This window comes from Akebia trifoliata, chromosome 8 (genome assembly GCF_017979445.1).
Source record: "Akebia trifoliata isolate Shusen 1 chromosome 8, ASM1797944v1, whole genome shotgun sequence".
NCBI lineage: Eukaryota > Viridiplantae > Streptophyta > Magnoliopsida > Ranunculales > Lardizabalaceae > Akebia > Akebia trifoliata.
Genome location: NC_141382.1, coordinates 6,200,489 through 6,213,539, shown reverse-complemented (window position 1 = coordinate 6,213,539; position 13,051 = coordinate 6,200,489). Strand labels below are relative to the sequence as shown.

The 13,051-nt window shown below is 33.8% G+C and overlaps 1 protein-coding gene across 3 annotated transcripts; it reads right to left on the bottom strand.

The window, feature by feature from the left end:
* Positions 1 to 1,524: 1,524 nt before the first annotated feature.
* LOC147395738 (transcription repressor OFP16-like) lies at positions 1,525 to 2,760 on the bottom strand. Of its 3 annotated transcripts, none has more exons than XM_086450914.1 (2): positions 2,080 to 2,760; positions 1,525 to 1,971 (listed from the first exon to the last, which is right to left on the bottom strand). In XM_086450914.1, the coding sequence occupies exons 1-2, from the start codon at positions 2,717 to 2,719 to the stop codon at positions 1,955 to 1,957; spliced, it is 657 nt and encodes a 218-aa protein (XP_086307040.1). In that variant the 5' UTR covers positions 2,720 to 2,760; the 3' UTR covers positions 1,525 to 1,954. The 3 variants fall into 3 exon arrangements, with proteins under 3 accessions (XP_086307040.1, XP_086307039.1, XP_086307041.1); XM_086450913.1 differs by having other exon boundaries at positions 1,527 to 2,021; positions 2,093 to 2,760; XM_086450915.1 differs by having other exon boundaries at positions 1,535 to 1,971; positions 2,093 to 2,760.
* Between the last annotated feature and the right edge of the window lie 10,291 nt (positions 2,761 to 13,051).

The following is a 13,051-nucleotide window of genomic DNA, read 5'->3' as shown; positions in this document are numbered from 1 at the left end:
GATTCCGGCTTGATTCCAGTTAAATGGGTACCCCTTGACATCCTAGTTGATAAGTTTTGGGTTTAGAACTTATTCTGGGTCGGGTTTGGGCTGATCCATGAAGCGCCCAAGACATTATGGCTAAAGGTTGGTCTTCGTGGTATATGACAGCTGTGGTTCTTGACCACAAACAAACAAATTTGACAGATTATGCTGCCATCCTCTGAAGAAGCATGCCATCCAAACGTGGGGATCTCTATCTATGAAAATCTATCTATCATGAAAGTGATTTTGAGCTGTTTGTCATTATTATTTTTTCCCAAACCATAATGACCTTATCATGCGTTTTCCACTTTTCCTTGTTCTATGCCCAGGGAGTAGGGCTGTTAATGGGCCAGGTCGGGTCGGACTATAAATTGCCCGATCCTAATCAAGCCTCAAAATAACCCAAGCCCAACCCCTCTAACAGTGGTTTCCTACTGAGTCATGACATAAAAAATTTGCCTTGGTCGTACCCAATCTGGCTCGAAAGAATTCGATATAGCTCCAACGCTTGAGACCAGTCCTAAACGTGAATTGGGACTAGCTTAGTTTGACCCGAGTACTAAATGGGTCCTAATGATAGAATCCAAACCAAATCCACGTTGGACCGGGCCAAAAATCAGGTCCTAACTTTGCAAACAACCCCTAAGTAACTGATTGGTGGAATGATTGACATCACATGCATGTGCTGGTGCTGGTTTCAATAATAATATTATATAGCCTTCTATTGCCACACCAACTCTTGCTTAGAACATCCCAAGATGCATGTGAAGTCTTCATTAGTGTCAAATAAATTGGGTTGCTCTCGGGGTGGAGTCAGGATTTTACTCATGTGGGGGCAACATAAGTGTGAAAATTTTTTTGTGAGGGCAAAAAAGAATGTAATTTTTTTTTTTGTGGGGGCAATGTAAGAATTGAAACTTTTTTGTGAGGGCAACTAAGAGTGTAAAACAAATTGTGAGGCCAATTGCAGCAGATTTTTTTATCCACCACTATTATATGTCATAATAGCTCAATACTCCACAAAAGATTTGAAAATTCTTATGGGGGCAAGTGCCCCCATTGCCCCCACTCTAAATCCGCCCCTGGTTGCTCTGAGTAAAAGTTCCTGTGGTAATAGAAGTTCTCGAGTATTACAATGTGATCCAAAATAAATTTTACTTCCTCTATAAGCTTTTAGAACCAAAATTGTTATACAAATCAAATCGGATCACCAATCAAGCTAAGAGCTAAATTGTGATCTTGATACTAGAAAATCAATCCCAAACAATTTACAATTAACACTGTCCAGAATCTTCTGCTCTTTGGATGCGTCAGCCGAATCATATAAAAACTAATCACAGACAAAATTGAGATTCGGTAGTTTATTTTATGTTTGGGCACTGGCCTTACAATCCAATTATTGTCATTTTGTAGAAGACTGAGTTCAAACAGTTGTATAAGACACAGTTCTGCAACACTGACAAACACATGCAAACATGGGCTTAGTGAACAGTGGGCCCAAGCCCATGATTTTTTTTTTTTTTTTTTTAAATCGATCCGATAAAAATCAATTAAAGAGAAATTAAATGTTCATAGATCAGCATAAATGCTAAAACTAAATCTGACCATTCGATATTGCTACAAATGGGGATAAGGAGAAAAAGCAATTGAGAGAAAGAGAAGAAGGAGAAATTCAGTAGAAAATAAAAAACACCAGAGATTTTGTGTGAGATGATGAGAAATCTCATTGTTAATAAGGGTAATATTTCACTAACCTCCCCATTTATCAAGATCAACATTTACATAATAAAATACAATTGTTGGTCCCACCTGTGCTGATGTGGCAGTGGATTGTGCAGTTGTGTATCCCAAGGAACGAGATCTATGATTTCATGTCCGTGCCACGTCGTCCGAGTATTGATCGAGTGAAGACTTTCTAGTTAGGATATCATTATTCTTCTCTGTTTACTGCCACAGCGCAGTGACGATTAAGAACGATAAAAAGATACCACAAATTCCTACAAAAATAAAATAAAATGAGATAAACTAATTACAACAGCGGCAGTGAAACCCTACAGTGGTCGGATACCTCAGATTTCCGGCAATCTGCGTCAGATTCTGACGTCATGAGACTGACGAGGAGATCAGCAAAAGCGCCGATTATGAACTTGTGAGCGTACTTAGGGTTCAGCGTAAGATAGCATAAGAGCAATTTATGCAAGTAATCCCAATCGGCTCTTACATCTGACAATTTTCGAGCTTCCACCATCTCTTGCATAGATCGCCGGAAATCCATGTAAGGATCTGGTGAGTATGTATGAATAGGGACGCATTCGTCGACTAGTGTGTCAGATTCTGGTGGAAATTCCGGTGGATCGATGATGGAGTTGGAGGGACCAGGAGAGGAGAAGAAGAAGCGTTGAGAAGCGAAGATGGTGGCGAAATCTGGAGTTGTGGTTTCGTAATCGGAATCTGATGAGGAGAGATCTTCATTGCTGGTGAGGCTGAGAGATTTGGAGGTTGAGTCGGGTGTGAGATCGTAGAGAGAGTTGTAGTTTTTTATCAGGACCGTTGATGTTGTTGTTGTTGTTGATGATGATGATGATGTTGTGGTTGATGAACGGTTGAGATCTTTTTCGAGAAGTGGAGTTGGAGATGATTGGATGGTTGATGGACGTTTGAGCTTTGTGAAGCAGTAATGAAGAGTTTTGGACATTTTCTCTTCTTTGAGAGAGAGAGAGAGAGAGAGAGAGGACTTAAGGAGCGAAGGTTACTTGTATTTATAAGTGCTTTTGTGACTCGAGAGAGAGAGAGAGAGAGAGAGAGAGAGAGAGACAAGGATCGTGGAATACTTGTTGGCACCCAAATGTCACTAATTAAGTGTTCATTTAAAATTACAAAAGTAGCTTTATACCTTGCCTTAGTATAAGGAGAGATTTACCGGACATACCAATCAGTTGCATTTGTATTAAAAAAACTCCCTTATTTTATTAACTTTATTACCCAACAAATTTTGAGTGAGAACCACGTCATTTTAAATGAGTAAATACTTTGAATCGTGATAATCTAATTTACCTATGTGACATATTTAATCGATGCTCCTAACATGATATATTCGAAAATCGTAGATCTACCCTCATTGGAATACATGTTTGCTCTCCCTTACGAGGAAGTCCAATTCTATATCCCAAAAAAGAAAGATATACGATTCTTGAACATGTCACATCAGGGGTGTCAATTGAATATTTCATATGGATAAATCGAATTATCATAATTCATACTGATAACACCCTCAATACTTTTAAGAGAACTCATATTACCACACTAATTCCTATGTAAATCATCAATAAATTGCACACAGTTGTGCCGTTAGCAAAAGTTAATGTGGCAATAATAGCTCTCTACCTTTAATTATATATGTATTTAATTGAATGTATTATAGGTGTTTAACTTTTGAAAAATGAGGGTACCATTTCAAGTTTTGTTATGAAAGAAAAACTTTTCCTTACTAAGTTAATAAGAAAAGTTTCCCATATAAATTGTTATCATCGAGAAACATGATTGATGTGAGATAATGGTAGAGGGCAAAATTTTAAGAACTTTGAAAAAAAAAAAAAAAAGTTAATTTTCACAATTGGATTTCAAATTTTAAATTTGAGAATTTCGTAGTCATTTCCATTTTTAACATCATGGATCAAACTCAAAAAAGATTATTTTTTTTCTTTTGAATCTAAGATTTTTCAAGAAATCTAGAAGGCATTGTGGTGTTAGATTTCAAATTTGATAATTCATATGGATGCAACGAATCTTAGTTACCTAAATTAGGTTGGTCTATTTTTAGAAAAAGTAATAAACTTATAGAGTAAGGGAGTTTTTAAATAGAATGCAATATATAGGTCTGTCCGATAAATCTCTTCTATACAAAACAAATCGTGTTCAAGATTATGAGTTGGGATTTGTAGACTCATGAAAGTAAACTAATATGTTTACACACAATCTCGATCGTGCATATGTGAAATCCAATGATTGGGATTTATCTTAAAGACCTGCAATATATTTTTGGGATGCATCTGTTACCCCAACTGTTGGATCTCACATATACACGGTTAGATTTGCATGTAAACATATGAGTTTATTTTTCATAAGTCTACAGTCCTGATCCTTTCTATAATTTATTAATTTTAAATAAATATATAATCTAGTCTTATATCATAATTTATAATCTTACATTTTAGAAATGTTTTTACAATATTAAAGTTTAAATTTTAAAAAGGTATTGTTTTAATTGCAACAAAATAACTTTGCATTAGACACTTATCTTATTATAATATTGAAGATTCAGAAATATATTTTTGTAATTTCAACAGATTAGTTATGGTGCTATGGAGTTGTGTGTTTTCAATTTAATCCATTTTAATCAATAAAACCTTAATAATTAGTACATTTAAATGTTTTTTTTTTTTTTTTTTTGTATAAACAACCTTTTATACTCTCTATCCATTCTCTCGATTACAAGACTAAACAGATGATACAATAAGTACACATCATCCTATTATAATATCACATCGTTTACGGATTTTTAAGATATATCTCAACCATTGGATCTCACATATACATGATCAAGATAATGTGTGAATATATGAGTTCACCTTCACGAGTATACGGATCCTAACCTGATGTTAAATGTTATATAATGGCACCACCAGGCTAATTTTCAAGAATCCTTGAATTTTAGTCATAACCTAAAGATACCTCCTGTGTCTTTAAATTAATCATACACCCCTTGACTTTGGTCTTTCATGTGAGACTAATATAGAATGATTATACGTGTCCGCATCTTCTAACCTTTGCCAAAAATCTTTTTTTTTTTTTTTCCAAAATTTCATAATAGGCAACTTTTAAGGTAAAAACTTTTACCTTTGCTTCAGCATAAAGATTCGATATCTTTCAATAATAAAACATCAAAAATAAGATAAAATTTTAGGAGAGGTGGAAGAAGATAGATTTTGAGAGGAAAAATTAAGGATTTTTTCAAAAGGTTGAAGAGATTCCACGGTTTAAGCAAATTAAATTAACTAAGATCATTTTCAAACAACTATGTAACGAAATAATATTTTGGATTCCGAAAATCAATTTTTACAATCTAATTCTAAAAATCCAAAATCAGAGTCAATAATTTGAACTTAAAAATCCAAACCAAACACCACCCTATAATTGGAAGTGTAATTGATCACTTTAATTAAATCATAAAAATAAAAACTTAGTGGGTGGGTCCTACACTTTTAATGGTACGGATGATCATCAATATTCAAGATAATTATGTGGTGGACCAGCTCTCTCTAATAGCTTCTCACCAGCCCACAATTAATATTTGAAAAGTTAAGGGAAAACAACAATACTGTGATTAACAACGTTAGTCTGATACAATTTTGGACCTGCCTACTGATGGAAAATCATGTTTAATTAGTTATAAATACTGATATTTTTGTACAAATTTAGATTAAGGACACACCAACCAACATTCCATTATCTTTCACCATCACAACGGCACCGCTAGTTGTAATAATTATTAGGGCCGCAACTAGGTTGGGTTGGAGGGTAGATCCTTCAACCCGAGCATTGAGCCTAAGGTAATTAATTCAAATTCAATTTGAACTTGAACTTTTAAAATCAGGTTGAGCTCAGGTTAATCCAAACTAGGCAGTTTTGGACAGGTTGGATGGGTTGGGCCTATTAAACAAATCTTTCTTCCTTCGATTGTTTTTTTTTTTTTTTTTTTTTTGTCTTTGATCAAGAAATGCAATTAATATAAGTAAAAAATTTATATATTAAACAAATAATAATATAAAAAAAAACACTTTAAAAATAGATAAAAATATTTATATCTTAATATATAACCTTGGGTTCGGATTGGGTTACCCCAACCTTCAACCTGGATTAAGGTCAGGTTGAGTTATTCTAACTCAAACAAAACTCATGTTCTACATAACCCGGCCTAGGCTAGCCTTCGATCAAGTCGAGCCCGAGTTAAAGCCCTAAAGGAAACAAACCAACGTTCCATTCATCTTTCACCATCACAAAAGAAGGATTGTTCCTTGTAATAATTATTATACTTACAACTTTATATGGAACTAACCATGCCCTTACGAGTATTGTTAGATTCTCGTCGATATAAGGATATTTTAGTCTTTTAACAATTCTAAGTACAATACTTATGCCTCTATTTTTTTTTGGATCTAAGCCTCTTAGAACATCCAACCAACCCTCACAGAGCACATGCAATCCCCTCCCCCCACATGCACTAGGTACTTCCTGGGATAAATCCTTAACGGTGGCCGTAATGTGGAATTCCAACTCAAGATTGGCGAAAGTAAGTTTTATCTTTTTGGTAAAAATTGTTGTGATAAAGGTATGCGCTATAAGGTACAGAGTCTGTACGCGACTAACTTGGCAAGGGCACAAAACCATAGATCCTTTTCTTCAGGATATATAAGGAAACTGCAGTTTTGTAGCCTTGCTGCGTCATCCGCATACAGACCGCATGTGTTTTAGCACGTCATTTTATCATTAGTCATTGTTAAGATCATCATCCAAGAGGGTAAATATACATCTATCCCTTACAGATTTAATCCCAATCTTCAAAGTAATCAAATCTAATTCTACTTAATCTCTATAAAAATATAATATGATGAATCATAGTACTTTATTACAATAATCATGATAATTTGACTACCCCATGTGGCATACTCAATCGACTCCTCAAACGTGACAAGTTTGGAACCGTAGATCTGTATGTCTCTCGATACACAACTGCACTCTCTAATAAAAAAAAAGTGCATTCTAAGGGAACCATGTATCCCAAGGGGTACAGATCTTCGATTCCCGAACTTGTCACATTAGGAGAGTTTATTAAGTGATTATCACGACTCTTATTACAATGAATTATAGCTTAATCCTCTTAACATAAATTTCATGGAGTGTTGTTTTTAGTTTTAATAATTAAGAGAAAACTATGTGATCTCAACTTGTGAAATGAGTTGATAATATGTGATCGATGCATGATTTTCAATATCTTTGTCTCCATCTCATCTAATTTACATATGGCACATGGAGAGTCATCTTGTTCTCTTGAATAAGACGATATCTTCTTCTTTTTCTTTTGTTTTTTTTTCTCCGGATCTTTAAATTATAAGAAAAAGGAGAAGAAGTGTGAGTGATTTGATCATAGTGTTTCTTCTCGTTCTCTAACAATATCAACAGGTTTCGCGTGATTTTTAAAATCATTTCATGAGATAATCTGACCATAAACATTTATTTTTATTTTTATTTTCAAAATCATCTTATGATATAATCTGACCATTGTAATATAAAAAATAATGATTTTCTAATTAGGAAATCTTCACTGGGTCAATACTTGAACGACGTGACATGGATGCTAAATCATAAATGTTTTTTCTCGGAATACACAACTGCACATCCCCATGAAAGATGTAAAGTTGTGTATCCCGATAAAAAAGATCTATGGTTCTATGTCTATGCCACATCAGCCGAGTATTTACTGAGTGAAGACTAGAAAATCAGCACTCTAACATCCATTCTCATTGAGGATGGTTAAAATATCTTGGAAAGTGTGGGTGCAGCACTACTGCAGCTCACATTAAGCTCCTAAATACATATACGGTCTCATAACTAATTTGGACTTGATTTCTTTGATTAATTTTCTCTATGTTAGTTGTATAAGATTTTCTGAAAATTTTGTGATCAGTTGGCCTATTTGTACTTACTTGTGATGGGTGTGGATCCTTATTTTAGGAAAAACACATTAGCTATATAGGTCTTGTTGTCCAATTATGGATATAGAATTAAAAGTCCTCAATGAATAATATAATTTAAGATTAATGCTAGAGTGATCTTAATGGGGGGACATCTTGACGTGGGGTCCCGCTCATACTTATAAATGTGTTTTTTCGAGATATGAGTAAAATGCATTTACGGACATGCGCACGCCACCACGTCAAGGTGTCCCCCACTGAGGTCACTCCAGCACAATTCATAATTTAATTGCAAATGAAAAAAAAAAATCCAATGAAAACTCAAAAAAATTATTTTTTTGTCAATCTCTTTGTCATTATTTTAATCTCACAATATTGAAGGAAAATAGAATTCATAGGATTCTCAATGTTAAAATTAACAAGAAATAAAGAGAATAAAATCACACACAAAGCACAAAGATTTACGTGATTTTTAAAAATTGCCTATGTCCAGGAGGCAGCAATGAAAATATCTTATTAATGAAGTTACGAAAATAATACAATTTATCTTTTATATAATAAATGGTAATGGAATTTAATTTTTAGATTTAAATGTCTTATTTGCAATAAATACTTTAATAATAAATAAAAATAAACATTAATTATGTAAAATATCAATATACCTCTATTTTTTTTACTAAAAGATAAAATGAATAGTAATATTATTAGGGAAAATTGTGGTGGAAAATGCTAACGTTCCCATGAAGTCTTAGACATTAACATTCTCATATATATATATATATATATATATATATATATATATATATATATATATATATATATATATATATATATATATAGGGTTTACAATGTATTTTTTGGTACTAAAAATACTCCTTGAACCCCTAGTACTCTGCAACAAACTCGAGTCCTACATACCTCTATCGAAGGTAATTGATAATTACACTAGTCTTAGCAAAGTAGTAGTAATGCAAGAAACCCAGGCCTATACTAACCTCATGATCTTCTATACACAACAAGCCACGCGATACCAGATTGGATTTAGGTTTGGGTGACGAGGAGTAGTAGCTAGACATGGAGTGAACAATGTATTTAGATTTCTTCTTTTTTTTTTTTTTATATAATTTTTGTAATCTTCTTTTTTTGCTCGATTTTGTACCATCACAGAGTTTATAGACTCATTATGTAATAGTAATGTTGGTAGCATTACCTTAAAATATATAAATTCATCAAATAACCCATACGTCGTACATATATCACATAACCATTTTCGAAAAAATAAAATGTATAGATAATCATTTTCATAAATAATAAATAATATATATATATATATATATATATATATATATATATATATAGGATCAGGTTCAAACGACAACTATTTCAACACACATATAGACAACGTGTTTTGTCTTATATGGGCAAAAATGTTTGGAAAGAGCTGATTTTTTGTGAGGATGATCTCTGTGGTGAGGAGATCATGCTTGCCAAAAATCAGCTCATTATGAAACTTCTAGACCGTCCAATTTTTGTTGAAAAATTATAGACCGTCCAATTTTTGTAAATCAATTTTGATGGGGTTAGAAGTTTTGGAATTTGATGATTTTTTGCCAGGATGATCCTCTCATCACAGAGATCATCCTCACAAAAAATCAGCCCATTCCAAACATTTTTGCCCATATAAGACAAACACGTTGTCTATATGTGTGTCGCAATGTGTGTTGCAAGAACCCGACCCATATATATATATATATATATAGGGTGGCGTTCAAGGGCCAACTTTTTAGCAAACTTTTTGGCAAAACATTTTTCAAAACATGGGTTAGAGGTTTTGGAATGGGCTGATTTTTGGTGAGGATGATCTCTACGGTGAAGAGATCATCCTCACCAAAAATCAGCCCATTCCAAAACTTCTAACCCATGTTTACAAGTTGAAAAATCGTGGACCGTCCATTTTCTATAAACTGTTTTTGATGGGGTTAGAAGTTTGGGAATGGGCTGATTTTTGGTGATGATGATCTCCTCACCGTAGAGGTCATTCTCACCAAAAATCAGCCTATTCCAAAATCTCTAACCCATGTTTTGAAAAATGTTTTGCCAAAAAGTTTGCTAAAAAGTTGGCCCTTGAACGCCACCCATATATATATATATATATATATAAGCGTTCGGAGAACCTAAAGAGAACCAAACATTTTTCAAAACATGGGTTAGAAGTTTCGGAATAGGCTGATTTTTTGTGAGAATAATCTCTGTGATGAAGAGATCATCCTCATAAAAAATCAGCTCATTCCGAAACTTCTAACCCTAGTTTACAAGTTGAAGAATTGTGGTTTGTCCGATTTTTGTAAATCACTTTTGATGGGGTTAGAAGTTTCAAAACGGGCTGATTTTAGGTGAGGATGATCTCTTCATCATAGAGATTATCCTCAAAAAAATTCAGCCCATTCTGAAACTTCTAATCCATGTTTTGAAAAATGTTTGGCTCTCTTTAAGGTCTCTGAACGCCACCCTATATATGTAGGGTCAGGATCAAGGGACATATGAAAAAACAATGTGCCATTAATAAATTTTCAAAATATGGGTTAGAAGTTTCGAACTGAGCTGATTTTTTTGTGAGGATGATCTCTATGATGGGAAGATCATCCGAAAAAAAAAAATCAGTCCAATCTGAAACTTCTAACCCCATTAAAAGTGATTTAGAATGTGGACCAACAATTTTTTGCCAATTTTTACCAATAATTTGTAAATCACTTTTGATGGATTTAGAAGTTTCAGATTGAGCTGATTTTTGTGAGGATGATCTTCTTATCATAATGACCATCCTAACAAAAAATCAGATCAATCCAAAACCTCTAACCCATATTTTGAAAAATCATTGTTTTTACATATGTCCCATGAACCGCTATATATCCCGTTCAGCACCAAACATTTTGGCTAACATTTTAGCCAACCATTTTTGTCCTACTTGTAGAAGTTTTGGAATGGGCTGATTTTTGGTGAGGATGATCTCCATTCTAAAACTTCTAGCCCCATGTTTACAAGTTGAAAAATTGTGGACCGTCCATTTTTTGTAAACCATTTTTGATGGGGTTAGAAGTTTTGGAATGGGCTGATTTTTGGTGAGGATGATGATTTTTGGTGAGGATGATCTCTAGAGAGATCATCCTCACCAAAAATCAGCCCATTCCAAAACTTCTAACCCATGTTTTGAAAAATGTTTGCCAAAATATTTGGTGCTAAACATTTCCCATATATATATATATATATATATATATATATAGAGAGAGAGAGAGAGAGAGAGAGAGAGAGAGAGAGAGAGAGAGAGAGAGCCGTTCAGCAGCCCTAAAGTTTGCCAAACATTGTACCAAACATTTTTCAAAACATGGGTTAGAGGCTTTGGAAGGAGCTGTTTTTTTGTGAGGATGATCTCTACAGTGAAGAGATCATCCTCTCCAAAAATCAGCTCATTTTGAAATTTCTAACCCTAATTTACAAATTGAAGAATCGTGGATCGTCCAATTTTTGTAAATCACTTTTGATAGGGTTAGAAGTTTTGGAATAAGCTGATTTTTGGTGAGGACGAACTTTTCACTGTAGAGATCATCCTCACAAAAAATCAGCCCATTCCAAAACTTCTAACCGATGTTTTGAAAAATGTTTGGCAAACTTTAGGGCCGCTGAACCGCTCCCTATATATATATATATATATTTATAATTTCCTCTTGACTGATAGCTAGTCTTTATCACTCCATTTTAAGTATCAAATACATTAACCTCCTCTCTACTCTTTATTTTGCTTTTACGTCTTTCTATTTCTACTCAAAAATTCGTTTTCTAGAATCTACTGATATGGTGCTGCCGTGTTTCATATAGTTTCGCTATGCCCCAAGGTCCAAATACACACGATCAATCAAATACCAGTCTCTATTGTGAAATTTTGGTGGGGCCACCTGTGCTATACAACCCACTGTATAATTGATAAAAAAAAATCCAATTCAAGATCTAAAAATAAATACAGTTTTAAATAGAATCACCAATCAAAAATGATCTGATTAGCTATCTCATATCAAAATGTGGGTGACATATTGATTGCCGATAGAAAATTGATGATTGCATTCACAAGCAATGGTCTCATGGGTCCAATATTTAATTGTTCTTTCTATTATCCATACTTAACTTCACTTACAATCAATAAAGTTGCATTAATTAGGCCTATTTTTCCATCCATTTTTTTTTTTTTCGCCATCTGTTAGTCCACACTACGATGGATAGTTTGCAGTTGGGCTATCAATGCATCTATGAGGACCAATCCGATAAGGACTAGATCAGATGTAGAATTGATGATTTAAATCCGATCCAATAATCACATTTTATCGATTGAGACCTTGTTGATTATGGACATGGTTGATCCAGAACCAATCCGATAAGTTATCACATTAGAACGTTATCAGAAGTCAAATCCTCAACTTGAAAATTAGATTAACTAACGAATGAACTTAACTCGCAAATATGATTTTGGATGGGGTTTCGAATTTTAGGAAAAATACATAATTATTTGCCTTAAAACCCCATTTTAAAAGAATGTCGATCGAGATAGTGAAAGTTGATATAAACCTTGAAGGGGCAGACTCTAAATCAAATGGAATGAAGGAATAAAATTTGTTAAACGGACCTAAAGTCTTTGCAATGTGGCTTCCATGAATTTATCCTTAATTGTAAAGGCATCCCATTTGCAAGCATGGTTTTAAAACTCGTTTTGACGTCTCGTCTCGTTTGTGAATAAGACTGAGTTGTCTCAACCGAGTTTTCCAATAAGTTTGAGACGTCTTATTCAACAACGAGAAAAATGAACGTGGGGTTTTAAATCTCATCCGACACATTGACTTGTTCGTCTCGTCCATGCATGATACCAAGATGACTCAAGCGATACATCTTGGTCTCAGACAAGTTTTGAAATCATGTATGCAACAAATTAAACTGGATTCTAAAGGGTCTGGCAATATTTTCTTCCTTGTCTAACCAAGTACCAAACTTAGACCCACATATGACTTTCAATACTCTTTTGTTGCATAAATATTTAGGGAAAATTACATAACGAACTCTAACAAAAGGATGTCTTTTTGTATGCCCCATTCACATCTTTTCAATAGTTGAAATTGATGATTCAAATTGTAGATATGGACAATTCAAATCATTGAGATCAACTTTTGCTCTAATAGTTGAGATCGACATTTTACAACTGTCGAAATTAATGATTACAAATTGTCGATCTTGAC

Bases quoted from the DNA above. Each gene is read 5' to 3' on its own strand.
- LOC147395738 (XM_086450914.1), bottom strand. From the start codon at position 2,719: ATGTCCAAAACTCTTCATTACTGCTTCACAAAGCTCAAACGTCCATCA.